We start from the raw sequence: 16,856 nt of genomic DNA on the forward strand, positions 1-16,856 counted from the left end.
CACACACACACACACACACACACACACACACACACACACACACAAAAAACCACTACACTGAAAATTACCCTTTAGCATCTGCATAACAATGCTCTGCATCCTACAGTAGTATCATGGTGATGTGTTTGGCACAAGAAAGCACTTTTTTCAAAAAATGTGCTTAACTGTATTGAATATGCACTTGTAGTGCACTACAAATCATCAACTGTGCCTACTGATAATATAATATTAATGAAATAAAATGTCACTTAAGTGTACTTAATGAGAAACACTTTCATGGCTATGTTTCTTAACACACTTAAGTATGCTTTTAAAAAGTGCACTTTATAATAATGTCAAATTAAAGTTTTATTTTAAAGTACATTATCATGTTTTTTTAATCTTTAGTCATGCTTTAAAAAGTACACTCATTTTGATGTATTGACTTACTAAAGCACATGTAAAGTACCAACCTGTTCTCATGAATGTGTGTTTCAACGTCACGATTTTCAGTTTTTATTTGGCATACTATTTATACGCAGGAATTGACTTTGGCTTGCATATAGTTTTCAATTGGTAGGTTTAGGGGTGTGGGGTAGGTGCGTATTATATGTACACCAAAATGCGTATTATATGCACACAAACAAAAGGCATATCATATGCACATGAAAACTGCGTATTATATGCACGTCAAACATGTGGGTATTGTCACGGTCTGTAAGAGGCGAAGACTCAAGTGCAGGCAGATGGGGTGTCTTTATTTATAACTCACAAAAATAAACAAAAAACACAACTGAAACCACCACGAAGGGAAAAAAGCCAGAGTAACATAAATGCTCACCACGAGACATAAACTGAGCACAGGGCATGTACCGATACCTATGTGAGACAAACGAGCCCAGAACAGAAAACACAGGGAGCTTATAAGGGAGAGGCAATCAGGTAAACAGCTGGGACAAATTAATCAATGAATAAGGTAATGAGAGAACAGGTGAGTGGAGTGAAGGTAAAGGAGTCCGGGAGGATGGGAAATGGCGACCTCTGGTGGTGAGAGGGAGAAACACCAGACCCAGACCCCTGACAGGTATTATATGCACGCCAAAGTCAGTTTCTGCATATAAATATAGCACGTAAAATACAAAAAACAAATTGTGCTATAGATACGCATTTTCATGAGACTGGGCTCCAAGTACTTGATTTTAAATGAACTGTTATTCGATATTACGATATATATTGTTAGTATATTAACATCATCATTACAAATGTATAATTACAAATATATTTACTTGACATACAAGTTTCATTAGAAATTAAATTAAAGTATATTTTAATTTATAATAAATGCTTGTCAGACAATTTATGTATTTATGAAATTACATAAAAAGATATATAGTCTACTTAAAGCCCTACTTAAGCGTGTCAAAAAAGCAACACTAATAGCATTTAATATAAATTTAGTCTGCAATAAATGTTCATTCATTTGCAATTAACATGCAATTAGGTGTCCACAAACATTACATTCAGTTCGCACTAATTTTTTTTAATGTATAAATATATTTTAAGGTATATTTAAATAGATAACTTCTGTAATAGTACTCTTTTTTTGAAAGTATTCCAAAGTGTACTTCTTTTTTACAAAGGGAGTTTCTCTTTATTCTGCTTTCATTTATTTAGATTTTTTCCTCCAGCAAAACAGCTGAATTGATTGGGATTGCTTTCAGAAATTCAAAATGAAAGATTTAAGATCAGAACAATGAGATTTGTTTCTGAATATTGTAAGCAAACACTGTCCAGGCCCTTTGTTGTTGGGTCCAAACCGGTTCAAGTTCGATTCCACCACCCCCTCTTCGAACATTTGCAACAGACTCCTTTTCTGGTTTGTTTTGTTGTTAGCTGTGCATTATTTATAATAGGTTAAAACTAAAAACCTCTGATATTTTCTGCTTTCTGTGTGGATTTTTTTTCTTGGAGAAGTAAGGTAATCCATTCCTAATAGTCACTGGAATGTTTAATCCTTCAAACATGGCCTCAGACTCACACACAGACAGAGAGAGAGAGACTTTATCCACCTCAAGTTTTCTGCATGATCTTTTATCCGAGCTGTTAGAACCTGGTCTTCCAGAACACTCTATTCCTAAACAGAGACTCTTTGCATTGTTCTAATGTTCCGAACTCACACACACACACATACTTTATCCACCTCATGTTTTCTGCATGATCTTTTATCCGAGCTGTTAGAACCTGGTCTTTCAGAACACTCTATTCCTAAACAGAGACTTTTTGCATTGTTCTAATCTTCTGAACTCGTAGTTCCAACTGAACATCACAGAAAGTTCGGTCATTTGCAAAGCTAACAAAACAACAAACAAAACCCTGACTGTGAAACCTGTGGAAAACATACGTCTCGTATAACTCCATAAGCCAGCGGGAGTCGGAGGGGTCTTATGTAAACCCTGACCTTGTGTTCTTCTACAAAATATGGATAAACACTCATTTGCTTGGTTTGTTAACGTACCGCTTCCTCTCTGGGTTCATGGGGCCACATTTCCACTGAACCTCAGCCAAGAATGACTCGCCGAGGAGGGCTCACACACTCACACACACACACACGGATCAGCGTCAAATATTGAACCAGTGTTCTTAGACTCCAGACATACTGTGCAGACATTAAACTACCTTTGAACCATGAAAAAACATGCAGTGTGTTTGTTTGTCTGAGCTTGACATTGATTGTAACTGGCCAGTGCTCTAAATTCAGAGATGATGGACTTTCTTCTGTGTCTCTTTGCAGAATTATCTGGGTGAACAAAGAATGTGTGTTTGGGTGCATGCATGTGTCAAATCTACTGTTTGTGTTCAGGGTGGGTGATATGGCAAAAATATATCACAGTTTCTTCAGGAAAGATCACAATCTTATCACAATGTTGGTTTTTAAGACTAATTTGCAAATTGAGCAGTAAAACTAAAGTTCTCAATCTTATTGAAGACAAGTAACAACAAAGAAATAAGTGGCAAGCATGAAACAAATAAATACTATAGAAAAAAGCAACCCAGGTTTATTCGAAATACGTGCCTCTAAATACATTTCTGCAGTTATTACGTACCTTACTGCATGTTTTGCGGCAGTTTCAAAGTGAAATGTCCAGTGAGTGGCACTAAAACGCGGGTTCAATATGTGACCCTGGCACATTTTTGTTACATTGATATAGGTATGTATTGCTGTGTTTGTATTATGTTGCTGCAGGTACGTATTACGGTGGTTCGTAATTCAAATATCCGGGGAGTGTCGCTAAAAGTTCATGCTCTATTGTGTTGGAAATATCCCCTACACCAAAACCAACCCTAAACTTACCCGATAGTGTTAACAAATGCAAAAGTGATATAAAAATGCATTTGTTGATGCAGCCATGCTATTTTAACTTCCTTATGCGGATTTGAGCTGTTTTGTTGAACCGTAGTTTCACAGGGTTCTTACCAAAGCACTTCATTATGAAATACACCTGTTAGGCGCTTTCTTCGGTTACTCCTTTTTGTAACCATAGCTTTCAGCCATAAGCAGATGTCATCAGGTGTTTCCCAACCTTCCTTGAGTGTTTCGACCCTTACCACAACACTCTCCAGTTGGTGGGTCAGCAGTGGTGGCCAAGTCACTGCCCATCTGCTCATGGCTTCCAGCTTTCTTCCTCTCTCTTGCTCCATATCCAGCATGAAGCTCGCTCAGCCTCCTCTCCCATCCTCCGAGCAGCATGTTTCTTGCTCTTCTCGTCCATGCCTAAAGCTGACATCAGCCGCTGTACTGATTTGGCAGGAAAGCCTCTGCAACCTATTTCCACCGGAAACAGCCATGCCTGCCATCCTTTGTCTATACACTCCTGAATTAAAGGCTGATACTTCAAGGCCTTCCTCTCGTGAGCCTCCTCACAGCCCTCCTCCCATGGCACAGTCAGCTCAATTAAGATGATTTTATGGTCTTTGGCTGACCACAAGACGATGTCTGAGCGAAGAGCTGTGTGGACCACTTCCGGGAACTGCAGCTTCCTTCCAACGTCGACTCATCCCCCAAGAGCCCATGGCCTGCAGCAAGTTTGATTTTGCTAATGCCCTAATTGATCTATCGGTTAGCCCCGCCTCCCTTAGTTACTGTTGCAAACTCGGACAAACAAACGGAGTTGCTAACTGTTTTACAATGACAGCTGTCAGTGTGAAAACCTTGTCCCTATATCTTTTTGATAAATTTTGGACACAGAAGGACCACCATTCAAGTGGGACTTAAATATGCTATGGAGGGATCTTTTAGCCATTAATGTTCTGCTTGAGCAGATGAAAATTGTAACTTAATGAGATTATGACAATAAGAAAATGAATGTTCATTGGGGGGGGGGTCTGAGTTCCGCTCACCGTGCAACTGATGCTCGACTGCCATTGGCAGTCTGCCATCTGCGTTCGAGGGGAGGGGCTTACCGATAGGTCAATTGCGAAGGGCCTGGCTCCCTCCTTGATGAAAGTGATAGTTTCATTGCCTGTACCACCTGGCCTCTTCTTGCACCTCTCTCACTCAAGTATATCGGCAAGGGACAAGAGCACCTTGTCGTGGCACCACCTATATCGGCCTTGGGTTAAAGATGTTTTACACCCTGACAATATGTGTGCCAGTGTTCCCTTTTGACCACAGAGCTTGCAATACGGGTCCTCCCTCAACCCCCATGTGTGCAGATGAGAGAGTGAAGGAAGGGTGTCATACACAGCGCGCAGCAGGAAGGAGATACGGTAGGGCTCCAGTCTCCATAGCTCTGCCCATGTGATCTTATGCTTGGGCAGATCCCATTTTGTCCATGCTCCCTGGGATGCTTGTTCCACTGCTCTGGACATACACCTCTGCTCCTTTTGAGCTCGGATTTCTGCCTGAGTCATACCTCGCCTGATCGTAGTACTAGCATTCCCAAACTGTTGGAAATGTGTCAATCCCAGGCCTTGACGTCCTGTGCAGGTGTTGCCAATGATGTCGTGCAACTTCAATGAGCTTTCTGCCTGTTCAATGGCTGCATTTATGGCCTGATCTTGTTGTGATGCCTGCTTGCTTTACCAGGGCATCTTTAGAATCTCTCAGACTTAGCGCGACTCTGCATTTTGCCACCTTGAACTCCTCCACAACAGATGACAGAGGGAGCTGCAGCTGTCCTGATCGAATGTAGAGACCCACTGAAGATAAGCTTGGGGGAATCCCCAACCACCTCCACAGGTGCTTGTTAATTTTCCTCTCAATGCCTTCCACAACTGTTAGAGGGAACTCATAGACTGTAAGGAGCCAAATAAGCCTGGGCAGTAGGCCATGCTGGTACAGCCAGGATTTATATGTTCCAGGGAGTCCGGACCTATCAATCTTCTTCAACCACTCTTCTGTTTGCTTCACAGCGTCTGCAACATTGGCACCATCTTTCAGTGATGCATTGAACCACTTCCCCAAGCACTTTATAGGGCTGTCCTCAATGGATGGAATGACCTCGCCTTCAACTTGGAGGCCAAACTTACTTGTGACTCTGCCCTTCCTGATGACCATCCTTCTGGACTTCCTGGCCTTAAATGACAACCTCGCCCAAGTGGCTACATCGTCCAGGGTTTCCAGCACCCATCTCACTTGAACATGTGTCACAGTTGTTATTGTTAGATCATCCATAAATCTCAGCAACACTGGCTGAATAACACCTGACTCCAGGACGGGGCCTCGGGTTATGCCTTCTGCTGCTGTTATTAGAAGATTCACGCCCATGATAAAGAGGGTAGGGGAGATGGTACATCCCATTGGGATTCCCTTCTGGAGTTCCTGCCAGTTGGTTGTCCACTGGGCTGACGTAAACCTCAGTTTAATCCCCCCTAGATAGCTAATGATCAGTTCTTGAATAGCAGCTGGAATGTGGTAATGGTCGAGTCAGAGCTGGATGAGGTTATGCGGAATAGATCCATAAGCATTTGCTAAATCCAACCAGACCATTGTTAAATTGCTTTTCTTCTGTTTGGCCTCTCGAATCAACTGGCTGATCATTAATGGAAAAGGAACGGAAAGGAAGGAAAGGACGTGACGTGTGGCCAAGTATGGTGTCCCATACTTGGAATTTGTGCTCTGCATTTAACCCATCCAAGTGCACACACACAGCAGTGAGTAGTGAACAAACGCACACACACACCGTGAACACTCACCCGGAGCAGTGGGCAGCCAATGCTGCGGCACCCGAGGAGGAGTTGGGGGTTCGGTGCCTTGCTCAAGGGTCTCACCTCAGTCGTGGTATTGAAGGTGGAGAGAGCGGTGGTCACGCTCTCACGGGAACCACCTGGCGTGCAGACAGCCACATCAGGAGTGTGCGGTGTCCAGCTTCACTGTATGGTTTAGCACTAAAAGAGCAATCCCTAAAAGAGCAACATGGGTGATCGCGTCTTTTTAAATATGTCTTATCACCTGTGCGTTTTTGGATGTGGTCGTTACCTGGCGCCTTTAGGATGGTCACGATCGCTGCCTCACGTGTCTGGGCATTAAGCACGCAGAGGAAGCGTTCGTGGATGGTGCATGTTCTCTGTGTGGGGACATGACCATCTCGGAGTTGCATAAAAGACGCCGCTACGTCAAATGTGGCGGAGTCCCTCTGCCTCTGCCGCGATCCAGCGTTCGTCCTGGCAGCTGGGGCATCGCTGCTTCCGGTGGAGTCAGAGGTGATTTGAGGATCACGGTGAGGGCTTCTCCCGAGGAAGTTCCTCACCCCTCAAGCGCTCTGCAGCCGGTGCAGCTGCCGGAGGTGCGCGCTGGGCCCTCTGCAGGACAGAGTGTACCGCCCATATCCTTCAGTGCTCCCCCTGACGACCAGATGTCGATCGCTGCATCGGAGGGCTCTCTCTCTCTCTCTCCAGGGATGACGACTCGGCTGCGTTGCCCCCTTTGGGGAGAGTGGCGTTGTTAGTCAGACCGAGTCAGACCCAGAGATGACGGCTATGCTTTCCCTGACCCCAGAGAATGTTGGGCTCGTGTGGAATCCTCCACCGCATCCCGGTCCTTCGAGACTGGATGAGTGGTTCGTCGGTGGGGGTCGCGCTGGTTCTCAGCGCCCCCCTCCAGTGCCATTCTTCCCGGAAGTGCATGAGGAGCTCACGAGATCGTTGAAGGCACCTTTTACTGCCAGAAACTAATCGTGCAGCTCCTCCTCCCTCACCACCCTTGATGGCGGAGCCGCTTTGGGGTACACGGGCATTCCCTCGGTGGAGCGGTCTGTGGCCATGCAACTGTGTCCCACGGCCGCTACCACTCTGCGGAGTGACCCGTGTCTCCCCTCGCGGGCCTGTAAGTATTCGTCAGGTCTAACTGGCAGTGCATACAGAGCTTGTGGGGAGGCGGCCTCTGCCCTTCACGACTTGGCGTTATTGCAGGTTCATCAGGCCAAAGCCCTGAGAAACCTGCACGAGGGTGGTCATGACCTGGCGGTTCTACATGAACTGCGTACTGCGACGGACCTCGCGCTCCGAGTGACGAAGGTAACCGCACAGTCTCTGGGTTGTGCGATGCCCACCTTGGTGGTCCAGGAGTGCCATCTCCGGCTGTGTCTGGCTGATATGAAGGAGCATGATAAGCTCCGAGCGACGAAGGTAACCGCACAGTCTCTGGGTTGTGCGATGCCCACCTTGGTGGTCCAGGAGTGCCATCTCCGGCTGTGTCTGGCTGATATGAAGGAGCATGATAAGGTGCAATTCCTGAATGCTCTCGCAATCAGTTGTGCGCACACAGGGACGTGGTGCTCAGACACCTCAGCCAGTTGGGTCTTCGGGTCAACTGGGAAAAGTGCAAACTCGTGCCAATGCAGAGGATCTCTTTTCTCAGAATGGAGTTGGATTCAGTCAACCAGACAGCACGCCTTATCCAGGAACGTGCTGAACTGCCTCAAGACTAAAATTGTTTCAGAGGCTCCTGGGGCATATGGCTGCAGTCGCTGCGGTAGTTCCGCTCGGTCTGCTCCATATGAGACTGCTTCAGCACTGGCTCCATGGCCGAGTCCCGAGTTGGGCATGGCTACGCGGCACTCACCGGGTTCAGATTACACCAGCCTGTCTCAGAACCTTCAGCCGTGGTCGGATCCTTAGTTGCTTTGTTGGACAGGTATCCAGGCATGCGGTGGTTTTCACAGATGTCTCGGCCACCGGCTGGGGAGCCACGTACAACAGGCATGCAGTGTCAGGGGTGTGGACAGGTCCCCAACTGCGTTGGCATATCAATTGCCTCGAGTTGCTGGCAGTGCGCCTTGCCCTGAGCCACCTCAGAGGGTGCCTTCGGGGCAGGGATGTACTGGTCCACACGGACAATACTGCGACCGTTGCATATATCAACCGGCAAGGCGGTTTACGCTCTCGTCGCAACTCGCCCGCAACCTCCTCCTCTGGAGTCAGAAGCATCTGAGGTCCCTTCGTGCCATCCACATCCCAGGAATGTTCAATTGGGCAGCCGATGAGCTGTCTCGAGCTGCACTTCCAGGGGAGTGGAGACTCCACCCCCAAGCGGTTCAGCTGATCTGGAGTCAGTTCGGAATTGCTCAGGTAGACCTGTTTGCATCTCCAGAAACCACCCACTGCCAGTGGTTCTTCTCCCTAACCGAGGCAACGCTCGGCACGGATGCACTGGCACACAGCTGGCCCCGGGGCCTGCACAAATATGCATTCCCCCCAGTGAGCCTACTCACACAGACGCTGTGCAAGATGATGGAGGACGAGGAGCAGATCTTGTTAGTGGCTCCATATTGGCCCAACAGGACCTGGTTCCTGGAACTCATGCTTCTCGCGACAGCCCCCCAGCTGATTCCTCTGAGGAAGGATCTGCTTTCTCAGAGATGGGGCACCCTCTGGCACCCGTGTCCGGACCTGTGGAAACTTCATGTGTGGAGGTTCTAGGTGACCTACCCCAGGAGGTAGCACTCACTATCACTTCAGCATGAGTACCATGCACGAGACGGGCCTATGGTTTGAAGTGGAACCTGCTCGTCAAATGGTGTTCCTCTCACCGAGAGGACCCCCGGAAATGTTCGATCAGAGCCGTGCTTTCCTTCTTGCAGCAAGAGTTGGAGCATAGGCTGTCCCCCTCCACCCTTAAGGTTTATGTTGCTGCTATCTCCGCACACCACAACCCCATAGAGGGGAGGTCGGTGGGGAAGCACGACCTGTTTTGTCAGGATCCTTAGGGAGGCCAGAAGGTTAAATCATCCTAGGCCCTCCTCCTTACCCTCTTGGGATTTAGCATTGGTGCTAAGAGCCCTACAAACTGCTCACTCCGAATCTTTGGAGTCAGTCGAGGTGAAGTTTCACTCCATGAAAACCCTACTCCTGACTGCATTGTCCTCGATCAAGAGGGTGGGGGACCTGCAGGCATTTTCGGTCGACGAATCGTGCCTTGAGTTTGGGCCGGCTGACTCCAGTAAAACACTGAGACCCCAAGGTTCCTACCACTCCCTTCAGGGACCAGATGGTGAACCTGCAATCGCTGCCCCTGGAGGAGGCAGACCCAGCCCTGACTTTGCTCTGTCCTGTATGCGTGCTGCGACAGTACGTGGATAGAACTCTTTAGGACCTCAGAGAAGCTTTTTGTCTGTTACGGAGGACAGCAGAAGGGGAAAGCTGTCACCAAGCAGAGGATGGCCCACTGGATAGTGGATGCCATCACCTTGGCCTATGAGGCACAAGGTGTGCCCTGCCCGCTCAGGCTGCATGCTTACTCCACTAGGGGTGTCGCATCGTCCTGGGCACTGGCTCGTGGTGCCTCGCTAGCAGATATTTGTAGAGCTGCACACTGGGCAACTCTGGGTAACATGTTCGCTAGGTTGTATAGCCTACGTGTTGAACCGGTTTCCTCCTGTGTTCTCACCTCAAACGGGTGGTGGCACTGAGAGGCCCGGTTCAGAGACAGCTTGCGGCGTCCATAACGCCTAGTTCTCCAGAGAGTTCCCTAACCAGGCAAACCCTGTCGAGTCCTCCAGCACTCCGGCTGCCGGATGTGGCGGAGCATCCGGCTCCAGGCCTTTCATCCAATGAATTCCTGAAATCTGGTGTGAGGCTAGTGCCCATATGAGTGACCCTGTTGGGATCCCATATGTGTATTTCCATGGTACAGTTACTAGGGTCATGTTTCCCCTGGCAGGCTATGCTCTGCCGTCTCTAGATGATGCAGCCTGAGCCATGTGCCATGTGCAATAGGACCCTTTTGGGTTACTCCACATGAGTAAATGTCACTCAACCCCCTCTGGGAGGAGGTTACTCTGCAGCATGCCTCTTCCAAGTTGTAAGGGCACGCTTTCCCAGTGTTATCCAAGTCCTACTGTTTTGTTTGTTCGAGGAACAGCAGCAGTCGACCTTTCCTGTGTAGAGCCCGGTCCTATCGTCTGCCTTATAGGAAGTGTTCAGGAGGCCTACACAGGGCACTGGAGGGGGCAGTACCTGTGGCGCGTTGGTAGGGATTCCCATTCGTTGGTCCCGACATGACGTTGAGAGTGACCGACTGAAAGGGAACGTCTCGGTTACATGCGCATGCCAATGTCCATTGGCTCATTTAGTTACAATCCAAGTGGATTGGTCTCTCTGGCGAGATTCCCATTTGTCGGTCCCGACGTGACGTCTCCGTTCCCTACTTCAGGGAACGAGGGTTACACATGTAACTGAGACGTTTCTTACATTTACATTTACATTTAGTCATTTTGCAGACGCTTTTATCCAAAGCGACTTACAATTGGGGAATACATAAAGTGATTCTTCTTAAAGAGGCAAACAGACACAGGAAGTGCTCGTAATACCCTTTCACAACAAAAGTGAAATGAATACGCCTCAGGCTGAAGGAAACGTAAATTCATGTCTGACAGTAGAGGGCGCAGCTCAAACAAATTGCATAAAGAATATGACGCAGGAGAAGAAAGTTCAACACTATTCAGTAATAACAAAAATGAAACACAAATGTGTCATTATTGCTTAGTATGGTTGAATTGGATCATCAAAGGTCATTAGCAAAGACATTGGTTAATAAAATGGGATTAAATACATAAATTATATTTGTCTTATTTAACATTTAATTATTGTATAATATTGAGTTTGCGTTTGACTTTTTTTTTTTCATTTTGAGGAATACTGAATCTGTTTTTGTGCAGGTAAGATGAGTAAATACATGTTCATATTTAGTCTAGAACAGTGGTTCTCAAACCTTTCCATGAAGTACCCCCAGCACTGCACATTTTGTATGTCTCCCTATATCTTACACACCCACTTCAGGTCTTGCAGTATCCATTAATGAGCTGATGAGTTAAATCTGCTGTGATAGATGAGGGAGACATACAAAATGTGCAGGGCTGGGGGTACTCTAGGACAGGTTTGAGAACCACTGGTCTAGAACTACAGTAAGCATCATGTTTACACAACGCCTCTGCACTTACTCCCGATTTCTCTCAACATGGCAACACGAGAGCTGTCAGTAAATGCATGGGAAACAAAGTAACTGGCGTTACTTTACTAGTTACTTAAAAAAAGTTATCTGATTACATAACTTACGTTACTACCCCAACACTGTTCAAGACTGATATAAAATCATTGGATTAGTGAGTGTTTTTCCACATTCATCACATGAGGAAACTTTGTTCACACAAATGAATCTCAAAGCTGGTTATTTTGTCAATGATCTTATTAGTGGTGCTTTCTGTTGTCTTGCTTATGGTTAGGGATTTGCATTGTGTGACTTGTTGAAAAGAGGTGTTGTTGCTTTTCTAACGGCTTAAACAGGCAAAAAATCCCACAGATTTAGACTGAGCCGTTGAGACTTGAGGCCAGTAAAAACACCTAGCAATTATATAACAATGCACTAAAAATACTCAGAACGACCTCGCAACCATAGATATGCATATACAGTACATATCTATGATAGCAACGTTCCAACCTCCCAGAACACTGTAGCATCGTGGCATTGAGTCTGGCAAATGGAAAATCGGGTTAATATACTTCATCATTTATTGACCACATCTTTTACTCTTTCTTTCTCCAGCATGGGTTGGTGCTCTGGCGATGGGGATGATATTCTTCTGCTCTCCGGTGGTCAGTATGTTCACAGATCACTTCGGATGCCGGAAGACGGCCGTCTGTGGAGCGTTTGTGGCCTTCCTCGGTCTTCTCACCAGTTCCTTCGCAACGTAAATGCCTTCTTTGTTTTTATCTTTTCTTTTTTAACCACATGTACATAGTTTTTATTTCGTGTTACTTTAGCATTTTCACAGTTCATTCGGAAATAATATGCAAAATGTAAGCTATTACATTACATATTATATTGTGTTATATGATTATATAAACTGTTGAACTAAACAAATATACCATAAATATATACACAGAAGAAGATTAAATCACTTAACAGTTTTCCAAAAATTTTTCTATATGTATGTTTTTCTTGGGAATTAAAAAAAAAAAAAAAAAAAACTTTTTCTAAAAATATTTATTAGGCTATTATATGATTTTTTTTAAAATATTTATTTGTCATGCACATTTTTACAAAAACAATAATTTGCTTTAAAATATTTATTATTTGGATTTATTTCATACATTTTGAACAGAACTGACAAATAACTATAGACAGAACAAAATTAAATTAGTCAAATAATATGACGGTTCTAGGTAATGTGACACACAAATGACATTATTTCCTGAAAATGACCCATGCATTGGGATTTTAGGTTTATTTTAATTCTTTCAACCTTACCAAAATACATTTATTTTACCCAGAATGCCCATCCAGCGCCGTCACTCTGCTGTATGGACTAGACAAAGAAGTCAAATATTGATTATATGAGTTTTTTCCTGTGCATTCATCCAAAAACAATATTTTTCTTTAAAATATTTAGTGTTATGGGATTTTTTTATCCTCTTTTTTTTATCCCTTTTTTTGTACTTTTGTCTTTTCAGACAAAAATATTTCAAAGTGTGTGGCACATTTGTTTGTTTCTCTTTTACATGGGTAAGATGTCAGTCAATAATGTCTCCTGTCACTAATTTTGTGCGTTCATGTCTTTGGAGGTTGGGTTTTATAGAAATGTTGTGGTCGAAGTGATGGAGGCAGACAAATCACTCCTAAAGTGTGCTTATATAAAAGGTTACAGAAACACGCCAACAGTCTTTTAAGCAAAAGGACAAAAACAAACACTTAGGACAGCAGGACATGTACGGCAGAACATTTATGTAATCTTTGCTTTCTTTCTCTTCTCTCCTTTCCTTCATTCTTTTCCTTCTCATGGTTTTCTCACAGTGCCTTCTTTCTGAGATCTTTGTGCAGTTGGACAGAGTGCTGGTTTTATTCCAAGCCGAAAAAGCTCTTGCTGTTGTTAAAAAAAGGTTGGAAAAAACGGTCAGCCTGCCCTGGTCCTGCTGCATTTAGAGCCTGAAACACTCAAAAAGCACAAACGCTATAGTGCATGCAAACACACACACACACCGACACACACAAACTATTTCCCTCCCTTCCTCAGGCTTTGAACACAAGTGTCTCCTGCAGGGTTGAGTTTCTCTCGTCCATCCCACAATCCATCATTTACACTAACGTCTGTTTGGTCGTTAACCAAATAATGTGTCCTGCTGGCCGTGTGTTGCATATTCTTTGGCTTTAGGAGTCACAGGTCAGTTGGAAGTGAAATGTATCAGTTTAATAAGGAGAGAACAACATGAGAAATCAACAGTTCTGCTGTAAAAGTGCTCATATCAATCCTGCACCTTGTATGACTTTATTTCTAGTTAGTGTGCAACCATCTTGCAGAAGTTGCTTATGGACACTTGAGAAAAACCTTACTTTCAAAAAGAGTGCTTTTTATGGGACTGAATGTCATTTTTTTTCAGACACTTAAATGCATGTTAATAGCAATTAAATAAAAATGTATTTTAGTGTAGTTTAGGTTTAAATGAAATAAAATGCAATATAACACATGAAATATACTGAGTTTTATTGTGCTTTCTTTGACTAAATTAAGTAGGACTCATTTTAAATACACTTAAATGGCCTTTTTTTGTATTAATGTTACTATGTGCACATACAGATTTTTAATAATATAATTTGAAGTTTGATGTACACTACAGGCTTATTATTGTTCACTAAAAACTAAAGCTAAAACCATACAAAACATTTTTGTTGCTTAAAATAAGATAAATATGGACTGAAAAAAAAAAATATATAAACTTAAACATTTTATTTATCTAGTTGTCAAACTTTGTTTAGTTTGTTTTTATTTTAGTAAAAAAAATATTTTTTTGTTTCTCATTTTTGTGCCTATTTAAGTACAAAAATCTAAAATATAACTAAAATATCTAAAACTAAATAAACTAAATCTAAAACCTAATAAAAACTATATAGATATATTTTAAAGAAAAACACAAACTAATTAAAATGTCAAAAAACAACAACAATAAACTTAAACTAAAAATGAAAACTTAAAAAACTATACAGACATATTTAAAAAATAACTGACTAATAAAAATGACAAAACAATACACTTACATTTAATAAAAATATATATTAATTTAATATATTAAAAAAATAAAAATATAAAAAATGTGCAACTAAATGAACAAACTTTAGCTAAGATTAGAAGGAAAAATAAAAACAAAAATAAAATAAATTTAAAATGTAAAAAAACTATAATAGTATTATAATAATAGTATAATAATAATAATAATAATTATTATTATATAATAGGTAATAGTATGATACTAAAATGGCACATTCAATACAATTAAGTGCACTTCTATTTCAAAAAGGGCCATAAACATATTTATAGCTTAGTCACATTAAACTGGGATTGAATAAATTGCTTTAAAGGGATAGTTCACCCAAAAATGAAAATTCTGTCATTAATTACTCACCCTCATGTGGTTCCAAACCCATAAGACCTTCATTCATCTTCGGAACACTAATTAAGATATACTTTTTTGCGAAAAGAAAACAAAAATAACGACTTTATGCCACATTTTCGTCTCTACTGCGTTCAACGTCATCACGCCGGATCTGGGTCAGCACCGGCGCCGCTACGCGCTTGCGTCATGGTACTGCCGTGAACACACGTCCACAAGAGACGCAGTAGAGATGAAAATGTGGAATAAAGTGGTTATTTTTGTTTTCTTTGCGCAAAAAAGTATTCTCGTAGCTTCGTAACTTTACAGTTGAACCACTGATGTCACACGGACTACTTTGTCGATCATCTTGGTACTTTTCTGTGTCTTGATCGTGTAAGGACCCTTGTTGTCTATGGGAGAGTCTGAAAGCTCTCAGATTTCATCAAAAATATCTTAAATTGTGTTCGGAAGATGAACGGAGGTCTTACGGTTTTTGGAACAACATGAGGGTGAGTAATTAATGACAGAATTTTCATTTTTGGGTGAACTATCCCTTTAACAGTGAAAAAGGGTATAAAGGTGATAGTTTTAACCCTACAGCCTTTCATCAGCATTGCTCTTTTGTCACACTGACGTCCTTTCTTCTCTCCTCAGCACGCTGGGTCTTCGATACTTCACATACGGGATACTGTTCGGCTGCGGATCCTCGTTTGCATTCCAGCCGTCGCTGGTGATCCTGGGGCATTATTTCCGACAGAGACTGGGTTTGGCCAACGGCGTGGTGACGGCAGGCAGCAGCCTCTTTTCTATGGGGCTCCCTGTGCTGCTCAAGAAAGTGGTGGGACCGCTGGGCCTTTCCAGAACCTTCCAGATCCTCAGCATCTTCATGTTGGTCCAGTCGCTGCTGGCCCTCACCTTCAAACCGCTCATGCCCAGTGGGATGTGCCCGATGCCAGGCATGGGAATGGACGGAGGCCCCCCGTCCGGCCTGGAGTCAGCGAGCAGGTGTCAGAAGGGCCTGGCCAAAATCAGGAAGTACTTTAACGTGCGAGTGTTCGGTGTGCTGACCTATCGGGTTTGGGCGTTCGGTGTCGCCACAGCAGTGCTGGGATACTTTGTTCCGTATGTGCATCTGGTGAGTAGTGGTTTGAGACCATGTAGTGTGTTATTTCAATGTTATTTATGTATTGCGATACTATTTGATAATATTCTGAATTAGCGCTTATTTAAATTTTTTTGTTTTTTATTTGAATCTTTGTTTAAGTTTTATTTATTTTGTGCTTTTGTTATTTTCTAGTACATATTTTTATTTAGCTTTAATTTATGTTAGTTAAATTTTTTTATTTTAGCATTTATTTAGTACTAAAATGTATTTATTTTATTTTTTTATTTTATTTTATTTTATTTTTAGTATTTCAGTTTTAGTACTTCAACTTCAACTTATTTATTTTAGTTTTGTGCCAAGGAAATTTTTATATTTAAAAGAGTTAAAATTTTTTATCTAATATTTATATTTTATTTTATTTAGTTTAATTTTATATAGTTTATTTAAAGCTGCAGTCCGTAAGTTTTGCCTCTTTGTCACCATCTCTGTTTGAAAACCTGGAATTGCAGCTGTTTGCGGAATTATGTGTGGCGGTCAGTCACCGCACTGGTGTGGATATTTAATGTACTTCACACTCACAGATTCTAGCCTATGTCTTGGAATATATGACCCAAATAAGCATTTTCACCGGATTTTGTCATCTGAACAAGTAAGTAACAAGTCTGCCACGTTTGTTCTGACCAACTGAGGAAAAAAGCATTACAATAGCCCGGGGTCGTCACATGTGGTTGCCGCAAGCCCACCGGCCGCTTTTTCGTCGGATCCGCCGGCCACGCCGTTCTCAAGCCCACCCGCCTCCGCTCACTCAAGCCCGCCAGCCGTTCCTCACTCAAGCCCGCAGTGTGTGACGCATTTTATGGAGGACTGTTTCCTGAACCTGCAGAGTAGCCTACAATGGGTCTGTGCTCAA

General features: G+C 43.3%; 1 protein-coding gene across 1 annotated transcript in view; it reads left to right on the forward strand.

Annotated features, from left to right (window-relative positions):
* Window positions 1-16,856, forward strand: part of LOC107662173 (monocarboxylate transporter 8) — a 54,474-nt gene that overhangs the window by 25,128 nt on the left and 12,490 nt on the right. The window contains exons 2-3 of the mRNA XM_016452090.1: window positions 12,020-12,164; window positions 15,496-15,976. Coding sequence (XP_016307576.1) covers window positions 12,020-12,164; window positions 15,496-15,976 — 626 coding nt within the window. The remainder of the gene's footprint in view (window positions 1-12,019; window positions 12,165-15,495; window positions 15,977-16,856) is intronic.

The sequence above is a fragment of the Sinocyclocheilus anshuiensis genome, unplaced genomic scaffold, assembly GCF_001515605.1.
Source record: "Sinocyclocheilus anshuiensis isolate Anshui unplaced genomic scaffold, SAMN03320099.WGS_v1.1 scaffold1120, whole genome shotgun sequence".
In the NCBI taxonomy this organism is placed as follows: domain Eukaryota; kingdom Metazoa; phylum Chordata; class Actinopteri; order Cypriniformes; family Cyprinidae; genus Sinocyclocheilus; species Sinocyclocheilus anshuiensis.